We start from the raw sequence: 17,355 nt of genomic DNA, 5'->3' as shown, positions 1-17,355 counted from the left end.
ATAGAAGACTTGAATGGGGAAGAGACGTGAGGCAGGGAGACTAAGGAAAAGCTGTTGGCAATCATCCAAACTTGAGATGAAGAGGGCCTGCACCATGGTGGTGTCGATGTCAGAGAAGGGGGCATATTTAGGAGATGTTACGTGGGTAAACTTGACAAAACTTGGCTGCAGACTGATGTGGGGGTAGAATGAGGAGTTGAAGATTATACCTAGGTTTTAAACCTGGGTGTTGGGGAGGATGATAGTACCCTCAATAGCAATAGGGAAGTAAGAAAGATGGGAAGGCTTGAGGAGATAAGATTGTGAAAGTTGGACTGAGATTAAAGTAGGGGTGATGAGGTGTTGGCCTGGGAAGATAAGAGTCATAGTGAGAATTAAAGGAAGATTAAGGTAGGGGGAGATCAGAGAGAATTGAAGGACTCAGGATCTTGAAGATAGCAGTTATGAGTAATGGTGAAATCTAAACTGTGACTATTCTTGTAGAGGGGTGAAGGAGAGTGAATTGAATATATGGGTCGTGGAAGCTGAAGTCAGTGAAAGGAGGCCAGAGTGCTGGAGGTACAAACACATGTATACTGAGGTCTCTCAGTGTGAGGGTAGTGATAGAAGGTTATAAGGTAGTTACTGATCTCCTGAAGAAGGTGAATGACAGGGGCAGCTAGGTGGAGCACTGGCCTTGAAGTCAGGAAGACCTGAGTTCAAATCTGGCCTCAGACCAAACACTTGACACTTACTAGCTGTGTGACCCTGGGCAAATCACTTAACCCCACTTGCCTTTTTAAAAAAAAAAAAAAAAAAAAAGGGTGAATGACAGCTTTTTAAACAACTTTTAAAAAATCTAGACCAAGAGATGTAAATATATAGAACAATCCTCAGTGGAGGAGACATTGCAGTGATGATAGCAGCAGGATAGTCAGGAACGGCAGTCATGAGCAAAAAGGTATATCTCCTCCTCCTCAAGAGGAAGACTGGAACTAATGAGCAGGGGAGGATCTGGGCTGGTGAGGGGTGGACTAAGGTAAATAAAGATGAGAGTTTAGAGTAAGATATAACCAGAAAGGGTTTTCACCACAGCAGGTGGCAACTGAATCAGAGGGATAAGGGAAACAGGAAGTGAGTTTGCCAGATATGGGATGGAGAAGGGCTCCAACCCTCCAGGATGTCTGAGCCCAGTGCTGCTACTACACTGCTTCCATGGCTTGTATCTGAAATGCTGGGAAGCTGTGGGTAGATACAGCAGACAGAAATAGAAGGGAGTTCTCTCCATGTTCTTCAGTTAATAAATACCCAGTTCCCTATGAAAGAATGAGCTCACGAGCCTTTACTCAAAGTGAAATGACAGTTCATACCTAGACCATACTCTGCATCAAAGCAAGTACTTAATCAGAGTTGACAGAAATGAAAGCCCACTACTTTATTTTCTTAATTCTTACAAATCATTAATCCGTTCTAGAATTTTGTTAGCTTTGGTTTCTATACCTAGCTTAGTTATATTAGTACTTCTTTGCCATTTTGTCTCTCTCCCTTCTGCCCCATACCTGATGCATTTTACCTTTGTCATTTCTCCTGTTTTCAGTCCTTTCTCTCTGTCATGAACAAATGCCAGTCCCCTGCTCCTTTATGAATGTCCCAACTCCCTTCTGGCCCTGCAAGCCTTCTTTCACACCATGGTATATCTTAAGAATTCTGCTGTAGAATCATAGATATAGAGCTGGAAGAGACATAAGAGGTAATCTAGCCCAACCCCTTTATTTTCATAGATGAGGAAACTGAGGCCTAGAAAAGTTAATAGACTTGGGCAAGATTATACAGATAATAAGTGGGAAAGATGATAATCAAACCCACGTACTCCCACTTCAAATCTAGTACTTAATATTTTATTGATTCATTACTTGAAACCAAACTATACAATATATTGTAATGTCTTTTGTTTTATATTTAATATATTTTAAATCAACAAATACTCAATATATTTTTAAGATTAAATACACACTTTTAAAAATAAACACCTCTCCTGCCCAGAGCAAGGTGTTTACTTTGACTTTTCATTTAATCACGTATACAAGTTTGTCAAAAGAGAACTTTCCCAAGGTCATTGGACTTGGTCTTGAGAGATTTACGGCTAGAGGGTAAAGTTTTCTTCAGTTTTCTTTCAGACATATGGTTTCAGAGTAGTCTGTACATGTGTTTCTCTTTCTTCAGAAAACTCTATGCCAGTAATATGTAAAAATATTTCAGTTGCACATCAGCAACCTCTTCTCTTGCAGGTGGGTATAATTTCTCCAAATGATGTTTTCTGTCTTTAATTGTTTGTATTTTAATAGTTCCAGGAAAGTTGACAACCAGCTTGGGGGATTCTTTAAGCCATCCAATTGGTTTTCATACACACAGGTGAGCACAAATGTTTTCTTCTACATTTGTGTTATTTAAATGGTAGCATTTGGTTGCTGAAATATTTTTCCTCTTTTTTGCAGAACTCTGATTCCTGAAAAGAATCTGGCTGCAGATCTTGGGAAGAAATTAGAAGATACCACAATTCCTCTTTCAACAGAGAGTACAGTGTCTACTGGCAAACCACATGAAAATCACAGGCGTGTGCTCTGCTTTGATACTTCTCCTGGAGTCAGCATCCAGGGGTCTAACACCAAAACAGTGTCTCAAAACAAAGAAAGGAATGACATTCCCTTTGTTACCATGGACCCTCCCACTGTGTCATCTTCCATTGTAAAATCCTCTTTCAATGTCAAAAAAGAGAGAGAAAAACCTTCTGGGCCTAAGATTTTATCACAGTCGGAAACTGCTAGCAGTAGAAATACAGCTATAAAAGAAACCCAACCTGAAAAAAAGACTTCACTGGCTGGCCTGGTTCTTGATTCTTTTCATAAAGCAACAGCTAATAAGGAGAATGAGCTACAAAGGGATGTGGAAAGGCAGAAGAATCAGGAAGCAATCAAATTGTCAAATGGGCATCAGAACGGTCCTCTATGGAATGAGAAAACTACTGTCTCCGTTCAAGAACTGACCAAAAAACAGGGGCCATCTTCTAACAGTAAAAACACTGTTTCAACAGGGACAGCTTCAAAGGAGCTAAAACGAGAACAGACCAATAAATCTACCAGCCCTCTAACTAAAAACAGTGTGGAAAAATTACATGACCTTCACTGGCACAGCCCAACAAACAGACTTCTCAGTACTGGGGATTTACCTGTGCCTCGGACACCAGGATCAGGAACTGCGGAGAAACATAGAGAAGAACCCTGTGACAGCATCCAGACTCCCACCAGTAAACGTTACAGTGATGAGAGTGGCACTCCCAAAGGAATGGTCCCTCTTGCCACTCCAGATTTACCAGCCTGTAGCCCTGCCAGTGAAACAGGGAGTGAAAATAGTGTGAATATGGCAGCCCATACTTTAATGATTCTTTCACGAGCTGCTATCTCAAGGACTACTTCAAAACCTCTCAAAGATAATACACAGCAATTTAGGTCTTCAAGGAGTGCCACAAAAAAAAGGAAACTAGAAGATTTGGATGAGCGTGACCGAACTGCCCGTTCTTCCAATAAAAATCTTCCAAATTCAACAGTGCCAATAAAAAAGAAGAAAATTAAGGCAAGTATGAAAGGTTTTTAAAAGTTTATTGCTCGTTTTCTTTGAGGCTCAAATTAAATAGTTTTCCATTGCTTGCTGATGTCCATTAATCTGACTGATCATTATCTTATTAATAAGTACATGTTAAATGCACATAATACCTTCTACCTTCATCAAATATGTTACTGTAGGTAGAAATAGGATTGAGACTTAAGTTTTCTGGCACCTTAAAATCTTGATTTCCATATCCATTTGTTCATTTATCCAATTGATAACTTATTGCATGCTGTCCATATAAATTCTTATACTTACTAAATTCCATTTTGCTAGCAAAAAGTTTTGCCCAAAAAAGGTCATAATAGTGTTACGTTACTTTCAAAAAATCCATTTATCAAAAACTTTATTTTAGCCTTTGTGTTAGAAAGGAGGTACACAGATGGTATTTCCAATTTTATTTTTTATTTATTATTTTATTTCTAATTTTTCTAAATTAAATAGTTCAGCACCAGTGATAAAAACAACTTTTAAAAAATGCTCTGTGAGAAATACTTTCCTGCAATTTTTAAAATTCAGATCTGGAGTGTTTATAATACACACACAGGGGAATCATTCCTAATGATATAGAGAAAGTAGCAGTGACTGATGTAATTCTTACAAAGTGCTTTCCTCACAAACACCCTTTGAGATAATTAGGTAATACAGGGAATATAATCCCCATTTTACAGTCAAAGAAACTGAACTTGCAGAAGTCACATAGCTAATGATTATTATCATTAGAATGAGTTCATTTAGAATTCAAAAAATTATATACATTTATTACTGTATGAAATTTTTATATAAAATAATTAAAAACTTGTATTTATTTTTATATAACTACAAAACTACTTATTTTAAAGTAATTTAGCATTTTTCTGACATTTGGAAAAAGCAAATATAGGACACTGAAGAGAAAGACTGAGATTAATTAATTGTGTTTAAAGTGAATCGGATGTTGACATAATACTATTTTTCTTCTCTCAACAGAAAAAGAAGCTACCTAATTCATTTCCTGCTGGAATGGACGTGGACAAGTTTTTGTTGTCTTTGCATTATGACGAATAAGAACTCTAAATTATTAAGAACATTAGCAATTTAAGATTGGTGTCCATCTTACTCTAAGTAGGAAAAATAACAGAATCTGAGAGCATGAACTGCACTTTCAGTGCACTGAAGTCACACTTTATAGCTGTTTCTAAAGCAGCTTGCTAGTTTGTAAATAGACTGGATTTGGTATATTTTTATTTGGAAAAAGCACTTGCAGAAGTGTAAAGCCATTAATCTGCAGAACTGTACAGCTACAACAATTGCATATTGTAAATACTGTGTAAATTGTATTGAAATTGAATTTCAGTTAACTAAATGTTCTGAAAAGCCTGGTTTTGTTTTTTGTTTAATTACCAGTCAATTCCCATTTCAACAGATTTGTCCTTTAGAATAGTTTCATTTAAATTCTTTTTAAAAAAGTGATTGTTTATAGTCAGTCTTAACCAGACATTTCTAAGACTTAGCCATTAAACAGATTAAAGGTAAGGCCTTAGAATAAGAATTTGATTATGTTTTTTTTAAGTGTTTCTCTACTCCTCCTTATCACGGTAAAGGTTATATTCCTGATTATTTTTTTAAGTAATTAAAAAAAAGGAGAAATAAGAGCTTTAAATATCCCTTATGGGTATCATTCTGGTCTCTTAGTTGGGGAGAATTTTATAAGATATTTAATAAGTGTTTTGATCTGTTGTGTGTAAGGATTTTTACAAAACCTTAAATGGTTAGACTATTGAGCCATATAAAGTTTGCTTTTGTAGTTGAAATTTCCCAGAAATGTATATATCTTCCCTCCCCCCCCCCAAAAAAAATACTGGGGCTTTTTAAAAATTGCACTAATTCAGAAAAGTCTTCAATCTAGTGGCCAAATTTCATTTATTTAAATCTTATATCCAATATTGAGAACTTGTGTGTTGAGATTTATTTCTTAGCATTTATCTTATAGAATCACATCCATTTAGATAATACTTTCCAAGACCTACAGATAACTAGTAAAGTAACTATTATACTGTTTTTTTTTCTTTTTCCTTAAATTGTTTCAGCACTAGGTGTATACATGGGTAGATATCCACAAGTCATTTCAATGATGTATTGTCTCCATACCTTCCTAGCTATATAGAGAAAGCATTAGAGAGCTATCTTCCTTGTTTGTAATACAACCTGTCAAGTTTAAGAGTCAATTTAAACCTTTACCAGAGAACAAAATCTTAATTAAGCATTTAACCTATTGTGCCTGGATATTACTGATGTAAAAAGTGCATTCTCTAAAGTGCTTCCTGTTGTGGTTCGACTTAAACCATATAGATTTTTTGCCCCTACAGGGTTGTCCAATATTAACATAATGCAACTTTCTTCAGCTATATTCTATACTGAGCCATAAAATCCATTCGCTATCTGGTAACCATTTGCTGAATTTATTTCATTGGCACTAATTGCTTTGTCATGTTTAAATTTTACTTCAGACTTTAGTGTTGTAAAAAATTTGTTTGATGTGGCAGTGGTAATATGAAGACTCCTGGGGAACTAAATATTATGCAGTTACTGTTTTATAAGCTCCATTACTTGATACTGCATTACTGTTAGGTTTGAATAAATATTTTGGTTAATTTCAAGTTTGACTATTATTTATTGACAACTGGTTTCTTCTGAACATATGCTTTTATTGTTCTATCTGGAAGCAACAGACTTTATGGTAGAGACGAAGCTCATGGCCTGGTTTTAAGCATCACAAGTTGATTGGCAGGGTCAGTTTATAGAATGCCTTAGAGTTGAGAACACAGGATGTCCCAAAAATCTTGTACTTTTTTAAGTTGCACTAAAACTTTTGGGACCCTCCGTATTATACTCTTTATTCTAACTTCCTCTTACCATTTCATACAATAGCCTCATGGCCAAGTAGTGCTGTGTACATTCTGTTATGCCTTGTAGCTTATTTTACCAGCAGTCTTCTGAATGTTGTAGAATCCAGACTGCTGTTTGCAAATCAGAACTCTATTTCTAACTGGCAAAAGTTCCTAACTTTCCCAAATCTCTACCCTGGTGGCTTTGATCAGCTTAGAAGTAGGCAAGGAAAAGGAATCAGTTTTTAGATAAGGATATTTGGTAAGAAGTCTTTAGTGCCAGTACTCCACAAACAGTGTACTATTTGGGAAACACTGGCTTAGTTTATGAGGACTATACATACCTGCTGCATACCACCTGTGAAGACAAATGACCACCATAAATCTTCTCAGACCTACTGAATTTTAAATGTGCAAGGCTATTTATTAACTGCATATAAGAACTAAAGCATCTGTTTAGTGTTAAAGCCACTAGAGTATGTATATACTTGGAAATGTATATAAAAAATCATGGCTACAAACTAGAGACATTAGGATTGCGGCCAGTGCATGAGAGGCCAAAGGAACAACTAAAGATACTCCAGTCCATGTCTGCCTTTGTTCTTGTTCAGTCTTGTCCAACTCTTCATAGCCCCATTTGAGATTTTTTTGGGGGGGCCTGAAGCAATCAGGGTTAAGTGACTTGCCCAGGGTCACACAGCTAGTAAGCGTCAAGTGTCTAAGGTCACATTTGAACTTGCTTTATCCACTGCACCACCTAGCTGCCCCATTTGGGATTTTCTTAACAAAGACACTGGAGGTTTTGCCATTTGCTTCTACAGCTCATTTGACAAATGAGGAAACTGAGGCAGAGTTAAGTGACTTGCCCAGGGTCATACAGCTAGTAAGTGTCTGAGGACAAATTTGAACTCGGGTCTTCCTGACTCTGGGGTCGGTGCTCTAGCTGCCCCTAGGTTTGGCTTAGAGAAGACTTTAAAAATACTATTTAATACAGAGCTAGATCTCAAAGGAAATTAAATTGTAGGTTAAATTCACTATCAACTTTAATCAAATATTGTTGACTCTGGTCCAATTTCTTGAAAAATATTTAATTTCTAATCAAATTAATTACAGAAGGCATATCAGTGATGAGGACTAATAATTATATTAATTGCTTGACCATATATATGTCACATAGTGAAAAGTTAAGAAAAAACCTAAAGATCAGTTCACATCCATTTTTTATCAAAAAGAAACTCAGGGCTTTTTGGAAGACACTCATCCATGTTCCCACCACTGTGGTACTGCAGAATTTTAAAAAGTATTAATCTATTTTAAAGTTGAATACTTTTCAATTCAACAATCATGCCCAAGATCATCATCTTCTTAGAAACTGAAAAGGCTTTAGAGAGAGCCCTTTTTTAGCTAAAAATGTCTTGAGATTACCAAATCTGATGACAAGAAAACTATTTATTTATGCTATACATATATAGATGCTGTGCAGCATCCAGAAAGTCCCTTTTCATACCCTTAAACTATTAACTAACTGGTTGATCTCTTCTAATCACAAATACAGGTGAGGGTACTTGCTCCATCATTCTATAACTTCTCGATTAGTATTGCAGAAGCACCACCTCCTCCATTGCAAATTCCTGCAATACCATACTCTCCTCGCTTCAAGGTATGGACCATATGAACAACAATTCTTGCTCCAGACATCCTAAAATTTAAAAGGAAAAAAACAAGTTTTCATCATATATAGGATTACATTTCTAAAGCAAAAAGTTTAGTTCTAATTTCACATATTAATATCCATAATTCACATATTTTAGAATTGTCTAAGGTACAAAAGCTATTTGAGGAAGTGACAGGTAAGTGTCTACGTATCTGAATAAAATATCTCTAGTATTTTTTGTATTGCCTACAAAGGAGGGGAAAGCTGAGTCTAAAAATGTGTTGAATACAAGAACAGTTTCAAAGTATAAAGGAAAGTAATTCCATTTTTCTACCAACAGAACCTCAGAGACCATCTAAACGAACCCCATTCCTGAACAAGAATCCTTTGCAAATAAAGTGACTGAAAAAGCCATATCCCTTGGCCCAGAAATTCTACTACTAGGCTTATGCCTCAAGGAGACCATAAGAAAGAATAAGGTCCCCACATGCAATGAAATATGGAAGAATTTTTTATCATAGCAAAGAATCAGAAACAAAGTAGATGCTCATCAATTCAGAAAAGGCTAAACAAATTGTGGTACAGAAATAGAATATTACTATGCTGAATTATGAATGTGATGAATACAGAGAAAAATGGAAAGAACTGTATGAACTGATGAAGAGCCAAAAATAATTGTAGTTAGCCACCAAAAAAGTCAAAAGTGAGTGTTGCAAAATTATAAAGAACAAGCATGACTAGAAAAAAAATGTATGAGAAGATACTCCCACCACACCCTTTTGCAGAAGTGGGAGGTCTACAAATGTACACTGCATATATTTTCTGGGTTTTTTCTTTCTTTTTGGCTTTAAAAAATACTATTTGTTACACAGGGTGGCTTGCTTAGAGAAAATGGGGGAAAGATACTGAGAAATTTTGGTGATGTAAAAAAGCAAAAGATGGATCAAAACAAGTAAAATATGATCACTATGCTGGTTGATATAAAACATTCTGGGGTGGAGGTGAAAATAAAATACAAGTGAATAAACAAGGAGTAAATACAAAGTAACCTGAGAAGAGAAAGAGTACTAAAAGATTCAGGGAAGGCATAATGTAGAAAGTGGCACCAGAATTGTGCTTTGAAGGGAGCTAAGGATTGGATTTTTGTCTTTGTAACCCCAATAACAAACACAGTGCCTTATTCATAATAGAGAATTAATGAATGTTTGTTAAATTGATTACTTCACCATTCTTAGAAATATTTTCTAAGTTCTTTCTTACTATCATTTTTCCTAAAATGAGTCACTGGAAGCAGGTAGTAGTCACTCACGTTTAACAAGTATTTAAGTGAATCTTAGTCACATCCTGGATGTATGTAATGGTAAGAGAGAAGACTCCCCTATTATTAACATTAGATAAGCACTTCTCCCTCACAGAGAGTCACCAACTAGCACTACTTATCCCTTCTTCCTTTACTCCTTTACTTTTGAATGGCCTCTCCTCTGATGCAACCTCTGGATATACACAATCATTTTTCAAAGTATAAGCAGCTGCTTCCTTCTCAGATATTCCAGATCCCTCCCTAATACTTAGGTCTAATGTTCAGTGGTCCTTTCTTTCCTCCTTTGTAGTCTATGCTAGGATTTGTTTTTGAGTTGTGGACAAAATTCTTCCAAACCTACAACTTCTTGAGTTAGATTAGGATTTTTAAAATTAATTTATTTTTATTTTTCAATCATTTCCATAAGCTTTTGAGTTTTAAAAATTTCTCCCTCCCCACGTCCCTTCCCAAGATGGCATACAATCTGATATACGCTCTACATGTACCTTCCTATTAAACATATTTTCATGCTAGTCATATTGTAAAGAAAAACTGGAACCAATAGGAGGAACCACAAGAAAGAAGAAACACAACAAAAGAAAAAAGAAGAGCAAATTAGTATGCTTCGATCTGCATTCAAACTCCATAGTTCTTTCTCTGGATTTGGACAGCATTTTTCATCATGAGACTTTTGGAGATGTCTTAGATCCTTGCATTGCTGAGGAGAGCCTGGTCTATCAAAGTCAGTCATCACACGACATGGCTGGTACTGTGTACAATGTTCTCCTGGTTCGGCTCACTTCACTCAGTATCAGTCCATACAAGTCTTTCCAGGTTTTTCTTAAGTCAACCTGTTCATCATTTCTTATAGCACAATATTATTCCATAACATTCATATACCACAACTTGTTTAGCCATTCCCCAACTGATGGGCAATTGGGGATTTCCAGTTCTTTGCCACCACAGAAAGAGCAGTTTTAAATATTTTTGTACATGTGGGTCCTTTTCCCATTTGTAGGATCTCTTTGCGATACAGACCTAGAAATGCTATTGCTGGGTCAAAGGGTATGCCCTGTGGGCATAGTTCTAAATTGCTCTCCAAAATGGTTGGATCATTTCACAACTTCACCAGCAATGCATTAGTGTTCCAATTTTCCCCACATCTTCTCCGACATTTATCATTTTTCTGTTTTGTCATGTTAGCCAACCTGAAAGGTGTGATATGGTACCTCAGTGTTGTTTTGATGTGCATTTCTCTAATCAATAGTGATTTAGAGCATTTTTTCATATGACTAGCTTTAATTTCTTCATCTGAAAACTGCCTGTTCATATCCTTTGACCATTTATCAGTTGGGGAATGACTTTCCTTTTGATTCCTTAGTGTCATGTTTTTATATAGCTTGAAGCATTTCTTGGTTTTTTTTTTCTTTCCAAACAACATTTAATTCTCCCTAATAACCTAAACAGTAAAGAGTTGTTCCTCAAGCCCTTCTGCCTTTCCTTTTACAAGAAAGACCAACTTCTACTTTACTTTGAACATACATAATAATTACTTGGCAATGGCACAAAGACAACCATTATTTATTTTATTTAGGCATTCCATACTTTTCTGGAAGCAAAATCCTCATTATTCAGTCATTATTCTTGATAGCAAATATTCTCGACTCCACTAACAAAGAAGGAATGACAAATATATAAATCCACCTAAATTTTGTCAGCTTAAGCATTTTAACTTGTCAAGTGGTTAGCATACAATCTTAGAAACACTGAAACAAAGAAACTAACCAAGACAAAGCAAATACAAAAGAATGTATTCTATACGATAATTTCACCTACCCAAGTGGGTGTCCCAAAGAAATAGCGCCTCCATCTATGTTCACTTTTTTGGGATCAATATCCAACATTTTCATATTTGCTAATACAACTAAACTAAAAGCTTCATTTACTTCCCATATTGCAATATCGTCTTTTTTCAATCCTGAATTTTTAAGAACCTGAAAACAAATTATCATAAATTCAAATGATTTGGCAAGCCATAAGATGTTAATTTATGCATTCATACTTGAACTTTGAGTTTTAAATAGGCATATTTTGCCCTAATTTGTCTTTATTAAAATAATTTTGAGAGGCAGTATGGCATAGTCCATAAAGCTTCCCTCAGCTTCACAAACACTGGGAGGGTTCAAGTGTGGCCTCTGACACATAATGGTTGTGTGACCATGAACGAGTCATTTAATGTATCAGTGCTCCAAGCAATACTCTAATACTCTAATACTATACAGACCCAGGTGCCAAACTACATCGGGAAAAGTGGTTGCTCACTAAAAGGTCCCTATCCCAATAAAATCACCAGTCAAATTTAAAAAAAAGTTTTAACAGTCTGCAACTTGCTAAGTGATGGCTTAGAACGTGATAATTATCAAAAGAGAAATCATAATTTTAGTTCCTAGAATTGTAATGAAACCAAAATTTACTCTGATTATTTCTATGGATTTACAACCCAAAGGAGTCTTTTCGTTCTTTGCCCAAGCAAAACTGAAGACATTCTATTCCTTGGCTCCAAAAGATGAAAGAAAATTGCTGGCATTAAAGCAGGTGTCCCATAACTAGTCCTAACACAGTGTACCAGCAAAGGCTGAAATAATTTTGCAGTCCAGAAAACTCAAGTCACTGGAGAGCTGAGAATATATTGAAAGGTAGTTAGAAAATAGTTCCAAATTAAAGGTGGAAAAATTGCATGAATATTAAGAAATGCCTGGAGTCATTCATACAACTTTTCAAGAGGCATAAAACAAAAACAGTCTAGAGGAAAACCATGTCAGAAGCCCATGTAAATAAATGTGTGTGGGATTTATTTTTGAAAGGGGATCATCTTCCCCCACTACAAGTCCTACTTAACTACATCACTCTCTAAGATACAAGCTTTGGCAGGACCTTCCCAAGCTATAAATGATTCAAGTAGCAACCTCACAATGGACTTCCTATTATTATTCTATTTTCTGCTACGCAATTCCTTTTTTCATCCTTTCAAATATGCATATATACAACTACATGTTTGTTGGATAAAAACCAGCTCTACATAAGTTTGTCCTTCATTTTCTTTCTTTTTTGTTTTGTTTTGTTTTTAGGTAATCAGGGTTAAGCAACTTGCCCAAAGTTACACAGCTAGTAAAATGTCGGAGGCTGAATTTGAACTCAGGTCCTTCTGACTCCAGGGCCAGTGCTCTATCCCACTGTGCCATCTACCTGCCCCTCTACTAAGTTTGTAGAAGTTCATCACCAGGTGAACTACAGAGTTAATTTTTTTGGCCAAAGCAACCTAAAAAGACCATGTACTAAGTAATACGGTAAGTATATGATCTTTTCATTTCAGCGAAATAAAGATCCTTATCAACGAAGTTAGGGATCCTGTAAAATAATTTCCTTACTGAGTTCTTATCTATCTTGAATTTAGTGTGAGAGAGCATGAATTCAAATCCCAACTCGTACTAGGTGTATGATTTTGGGCCAAGAAACTAACCCATCTGGCCTTTCTTCCTCATTTTTTCTATCACTGAATAACTCTCCCACCATCTTACTATTTTGAATACACTGTGCTAACCTTTAGGCAAAAGGTTTGAGCTGCCTGGTGATATATGGCTTAAGCTAACATTCAAACTCATTTTCATTCCCTAGGTATATACTACCTGAAGGTGGAAGGCAACAGCCAAAAAAATAAACAAAAAAGCTGGGAAGAGGAGTGAAATGAACTTGAAATTAAAATTTTCAAGATAATTAATAATAACTGATTTTAAGATCTGTAGATATAAAAGATCATAATCTATAAAGTAAATAATAATGCCTTCCATTTATATAGCACTTTACATTTTATGAAGAACTTACAGGCATATTACCTCACTTAATCCACACAAGTGCTATTAACCCAATTTTATATTTTAAGAAACAGAGTACAAAAGCAAAGCAATTTGCCCAAGGTCACACAGCTTGTGGCAACACCTGTACTTTTAAACTACTTTAAGACTAATGGTCTTAAAACTCCTCTTTTTGTGTTCTTCATAATGCCTTTCAATGAAGACAACTGACTTACAAGAATTAATATACAATGGTATCCCTATGATAACAGAAACAAATCTCTCTGCAAAAAAACTAATAGTTCTCAAGGGTATAGTCTAAATAAAAGGCAGAATTCAGTTTTTTTTTTTTTACTTTTAAAATTTATAGGGATTAAAAAGAAAAAACTGGTTGCTACTTTATGGGTGAAGAAATTGAGGTGTTGTAATATATTTCATATATGTGTGCATATGTGAAATTAAAAAAAGGCCAGAACAAAGAGACACTAGGCAAATTAAGGAACACATATTGTAATGGGTCACTGCTACATAATTTAGCAAGACATTAAAAGGCATTAAAGTAGAAATGTATTTGTACAAAGGTATCAAATCCTAAGGTAGCAATATAATTAACCGAAAGCATAACTACCACTCTTATTCAAGTATAGTATTCATTATCCCATGCTCTTACCTTGGGTACAGCATAAGCAGGTGCAATTGGAAAATCAATAGGTGCTACAGCAGCATCTGCAAATGCTATAAAAATCAGAGAAAAAGGTTTAAAAATACTACATCTTCTATCATTGAATATAAATTTTTTCCCACTGGAATGGATAATATATCCAATAACTACCATCAATGGTTCACAAGAGTCAACCTTTCATAAAATATATGTCAGCATACTGCTCTGAATTGTGATTATTTAGAAAAGTAAATATTATAACTCACTATATTCTAATATTTAGAAAAGTAAGTCACTAGATGTGTCATCTGGACTAAAAATCAAAAGATATTACAGGTAAAGTTAAAAATCTTATACAAAAGACTAAGTCAAGTTCATATCAAATTTTTAAAGCTTATTTCTACTTGGTGCAAAAGAGTACAAAATATTACATATGAAGTCAATGTTAAGTGTCCAAGTTGAAAGATAGTATGGCAAAATTATGATTTTGAATGTTCTAAGTCTAAAGTTGAACTTCAAGAAGATGAAGCACAAAATGCTACCTGAACCATCAATATCTTCAAGCTAGATTAAACAAAGGGGGATAATTCCTAGAGACTTGAAGGAGATAAAATGGCTTACTCAAGAAAACAAAGCAAAATAATTTCAGAGATGGGCTCAGAACTGAATTCTGTAGCTTTTCTGAACAAGGGGACTGGAAGAAAAGAGCAAAGCTAGTATGTAGCTGGGAAAGTGCCAAGAAAGCAACCCTTTTGCACAGATATGCCAAAACAATATGTCTACTTTCTATCCTGATCTCTCTGCAATGAATTCAACGTAACGTTAAGTTAGCTTAAACTCTACATAAAGTTTCTTACCTGCTATTCTTGCCAGTGGCTTGACATTGAGCCTCTTGGCTGCATCTGCTGTCATCAGAACCACAGCAGCTGCTCCATCATTCAGTGTGCTGGCGTTGGCAGCTGTCACTGTACCTGAAAGTGACAAGGCACACAAAGTCAAAGAACACAGTACAATGTATGACAGAATACATAAAGCAAGCATCTTAAGTTCCTGTTCTAAAGTCTGTTAAGGAATATTAAGAGGTCTGCTGAACTTGTCTTTTTGAGTTGCCATAATTTCCACAAACACAAACCTGCATACTGGAGTATGCAGGAGCCCCTGAATGTGTCAAGGATGAAGCCCTGCCTTGAGCTGACAAAATTTGTTGTTTGCATCCCAGACTGGACACCCTGTGTGTCCTTGGCAGTCAAGACAGGTGTTGGTCAGTCTGCACTGGACTGAGAAATGCTTGTGCAGCTGGGACTCTCGCAGATAAGCAGACCATCTTATCTTCATGGTCTAGCAGTTCCCAAGGGAAAAGAAAGTGGCTTTTGTCATCGCTTTGCTCCTCTCCCTTGAGAGGGGTTTTGTCCTTTTCCCACTTTTGCACCTTCCCCCCTCCCACACCATGCCCCTTTAAGTGGAGATTTGTGTTTCCTCCCTTTATTGTACTGTCATAAATATGCAAACTTCTGTATGGATTGTGAACTCTTTGGGTTCCACATGCATGTTCATTCCTTGTGTTATAAACATAGTTTTCACATAAATTTTGTGAAATTGCAATTGCCTGTTGACAAGTCCTGCTCTGATGCCTCACTGAGGCATGGAAGTGACCCTAGATTCTCAAAGGCTAAGTGCCAGGGAATATAGGTACCCCTCCAATGTACGACTAACTTAGAAAGTTCTTGGTTATAGGCCAGGCAATAAACTGTATCTATCATCAAAGGACTCATGACCAGAAGGATGGCCACAACATGATATTTCTAGCCACAACAACTCATGAAGACTGTCTACTCATTAGATATAATGAGAAGGATTGGTTTCAGACAAACCTGGGAAAACTCATATGAAGTGATGCAGAGTGAAATGAGCAGAACTAGGAGAATTTTTTTTATGTATTAACAACACTAAAAGGCCGACTTTGAAAGACTTAAGAATTTAGAGGAATGCAATAGTCAACAGTGATTCCAGAGAACTGATGACGAAGTAATGCTACCCAGCTCCCGACAGAATGGTGATGGATACAAGATGAAGAATAAAACATATTTTTGTACATGACCAATGTGGAATTTACTTTTGCTTGACTATGCATATGTTTGTCACAAGGATTTTCCTCCTTTTTTTTTTCCAATGGAGGGAAATGAAAAAATAAATGCATATTAATTTAAAAAAAACTATCCGCAAGTGTATACTAAAGGGATTACAAACTGCAGTGGTGGAGGGAGCACCAAAACTGAATACCCAAAACTACATCAGAGACAAATGAAATTGAAACCATGAATGTGCTGCTGTCAAAAGATTTTTTTTTTTTTTTTGCTTTTTGGTGAGGGAATGTTAAGTGATTTGCCCAAGGTCACACAGCTTAAGTGTCATGTGTCTGAGGCCATATTTGAACCCAGGTCCTCCTGACTCCAGTGTTCTATCCATTGTACCACCTAGCTGCCCCAAAGGATTAATTTTGGGGTATTTTTGAACCCCCTTCATGACAAACTGATGAAACCAAATGTGATGGTGAGATAAAAAAAATAAAGTGAACAAATTCCTGGACACTGAATTTCTCTAAAATGGCATAAAAAAAAGCAAATTCAAATTACTAGTATTCAAATTACTAGGAAAGCATTTCACTTTCTGCTACTGAAACCACAGCTACAAAACAGATGTTAAAAAAGCAGTACTAATCCTTTTCCTCAGATTAGGTTATTTTAAAACTAAATGCCATAGAAATGTTAATATATTATCAATAGATGTCAACCATAAATTTGAGTTTGAAGGCAGAATAATACTTCTAGAATAATTCAGGTAAGGAAAATGAACTTCAAATTTTAAAACAGAAGGGCAGAGCTAAGATGGCAGAGAAAAGGCAGGGACTAGCCTGAGCTCTCCCTGAAATCCCTCTGAACAGCTTTAAATAATGCCCCAAAATAAATTCTGTAACCCACAAAAGGATAAGGTGAAATAATTTTCCAACCCAAGATAACTTAAGAGAGTTGGCAAGAAAGATCTGTCATACCAGGGTAAGAATGGAGTTCAGTCCAGCACAGCCCAGGCCACAGCAAACCAGAAGCATGCTTTGGAAGCAACTGAATCAGCAGCAGCAGCAGCAGCAACTGCTTCTGGAGCTCGAAGCCCAAAAAAACAGTGAGGGGGTGTGTGTCAAACAACTGGTCAGATTATTACAGGAGTCTCTTTGCTGGCACTGGGGGCGGGACTCTGTTGCTTTGCCCATACTTGGATCTGGGGTGCAGTTGTGGATGGCCGTCCCAGGGTGATGATGAATACTAGCACACCAGAGTTCGTGGCAACAGTGGAGCAGGGACCCTCCTCACAGGTCCAGGGCAGAA

The 17,355-nt window shown here is 36.3% G+C and overlaps 2 protein-coding genes across 4 annotated transcripts in view; one reads left to right on the top strand and one right to left on the bottom strand.

The window, feature by feature from the left end:
• Positions 1-6,281, top strand: part of LOC114033882 (protein NPAT) — a 47,819-nt gene extending 41,538 nt beyond the window's left edge. For both annotated transcript variants that reach the window (XM_027849506.1, XM_027849508.1), the window contains 3 exons: positions 2,325-2,391; positions 2,475-3,609; positions 4,612-6,281. In XM_027849506.1, the coding sequence (XP_027705307.1) occupies positions 2,325-2,391; positions 2,475-3,609; positions 4,612-4,689 (1,280 nt within the window). In that variant the 3' untranslated portion in view covers positions 4,690-6,281. The remainder of the gene's footprint in view (positions 1-2,324; positions 2,392-2,474; positions 3,610-4,611) is intronic.
• A 1,300-nt stretch (positions 6,282-7,581) lies between these two features.
• ACAT1 (acetyl-CoA acetyltransferase 1) overlaps positions 7,582-17,355 on the bottom strand; it is a 44,226-nt gene continuing 34,452 nt past the window's right edge. The window contains exons 9-12 of one of the 2 annotated variants that reach the window (XM_027849593.1): positions 14,833-14,946; positions 13,985-14,049; positions 11,300-11,457; positions 7,582-8,208 (exon numbers count right to left, since the gene is read on the bottom strand). In XM_027849593.1, coding sequence (XP_027705394.1) covers positions 8,088-8,208; positions 11,300-11,457; positions 13,985-14,049; positions 14,833-14,946 — 458 coding nt within the window. In that variant the 3' untranslated portion in view covers positions 7,582-8,087. The remainder of the gene's footprint in view (positions 8,209-11,299; positions 11,458-13,984; positions 14,050-14,832; positions 14,947-17,355) is intronic. The other variant, XM_027849594.1, reaches the window with a different exon arrangement.

The sequence above is a fragment of the Vombatus ursinus genome, unplaced genomic scaffold (assembly GCF_900497805.2).
Source record: "Vombatus ursinus unplaced genomic scaffold, bare-nosed wombat genome assembly UNPS02007612.1, whole genome shotgun sequence".
In the NCBI taxonomy this organism is placed as follows: Eukaryota; Metazoa; Chordata; class Mammalia; order Diprotodontia; family Vombatidae; genus Vombatus; species Vombatus ursinus.
This window is presented reverse-complemented; position numbering and strand designations above follow the sequence as displayed.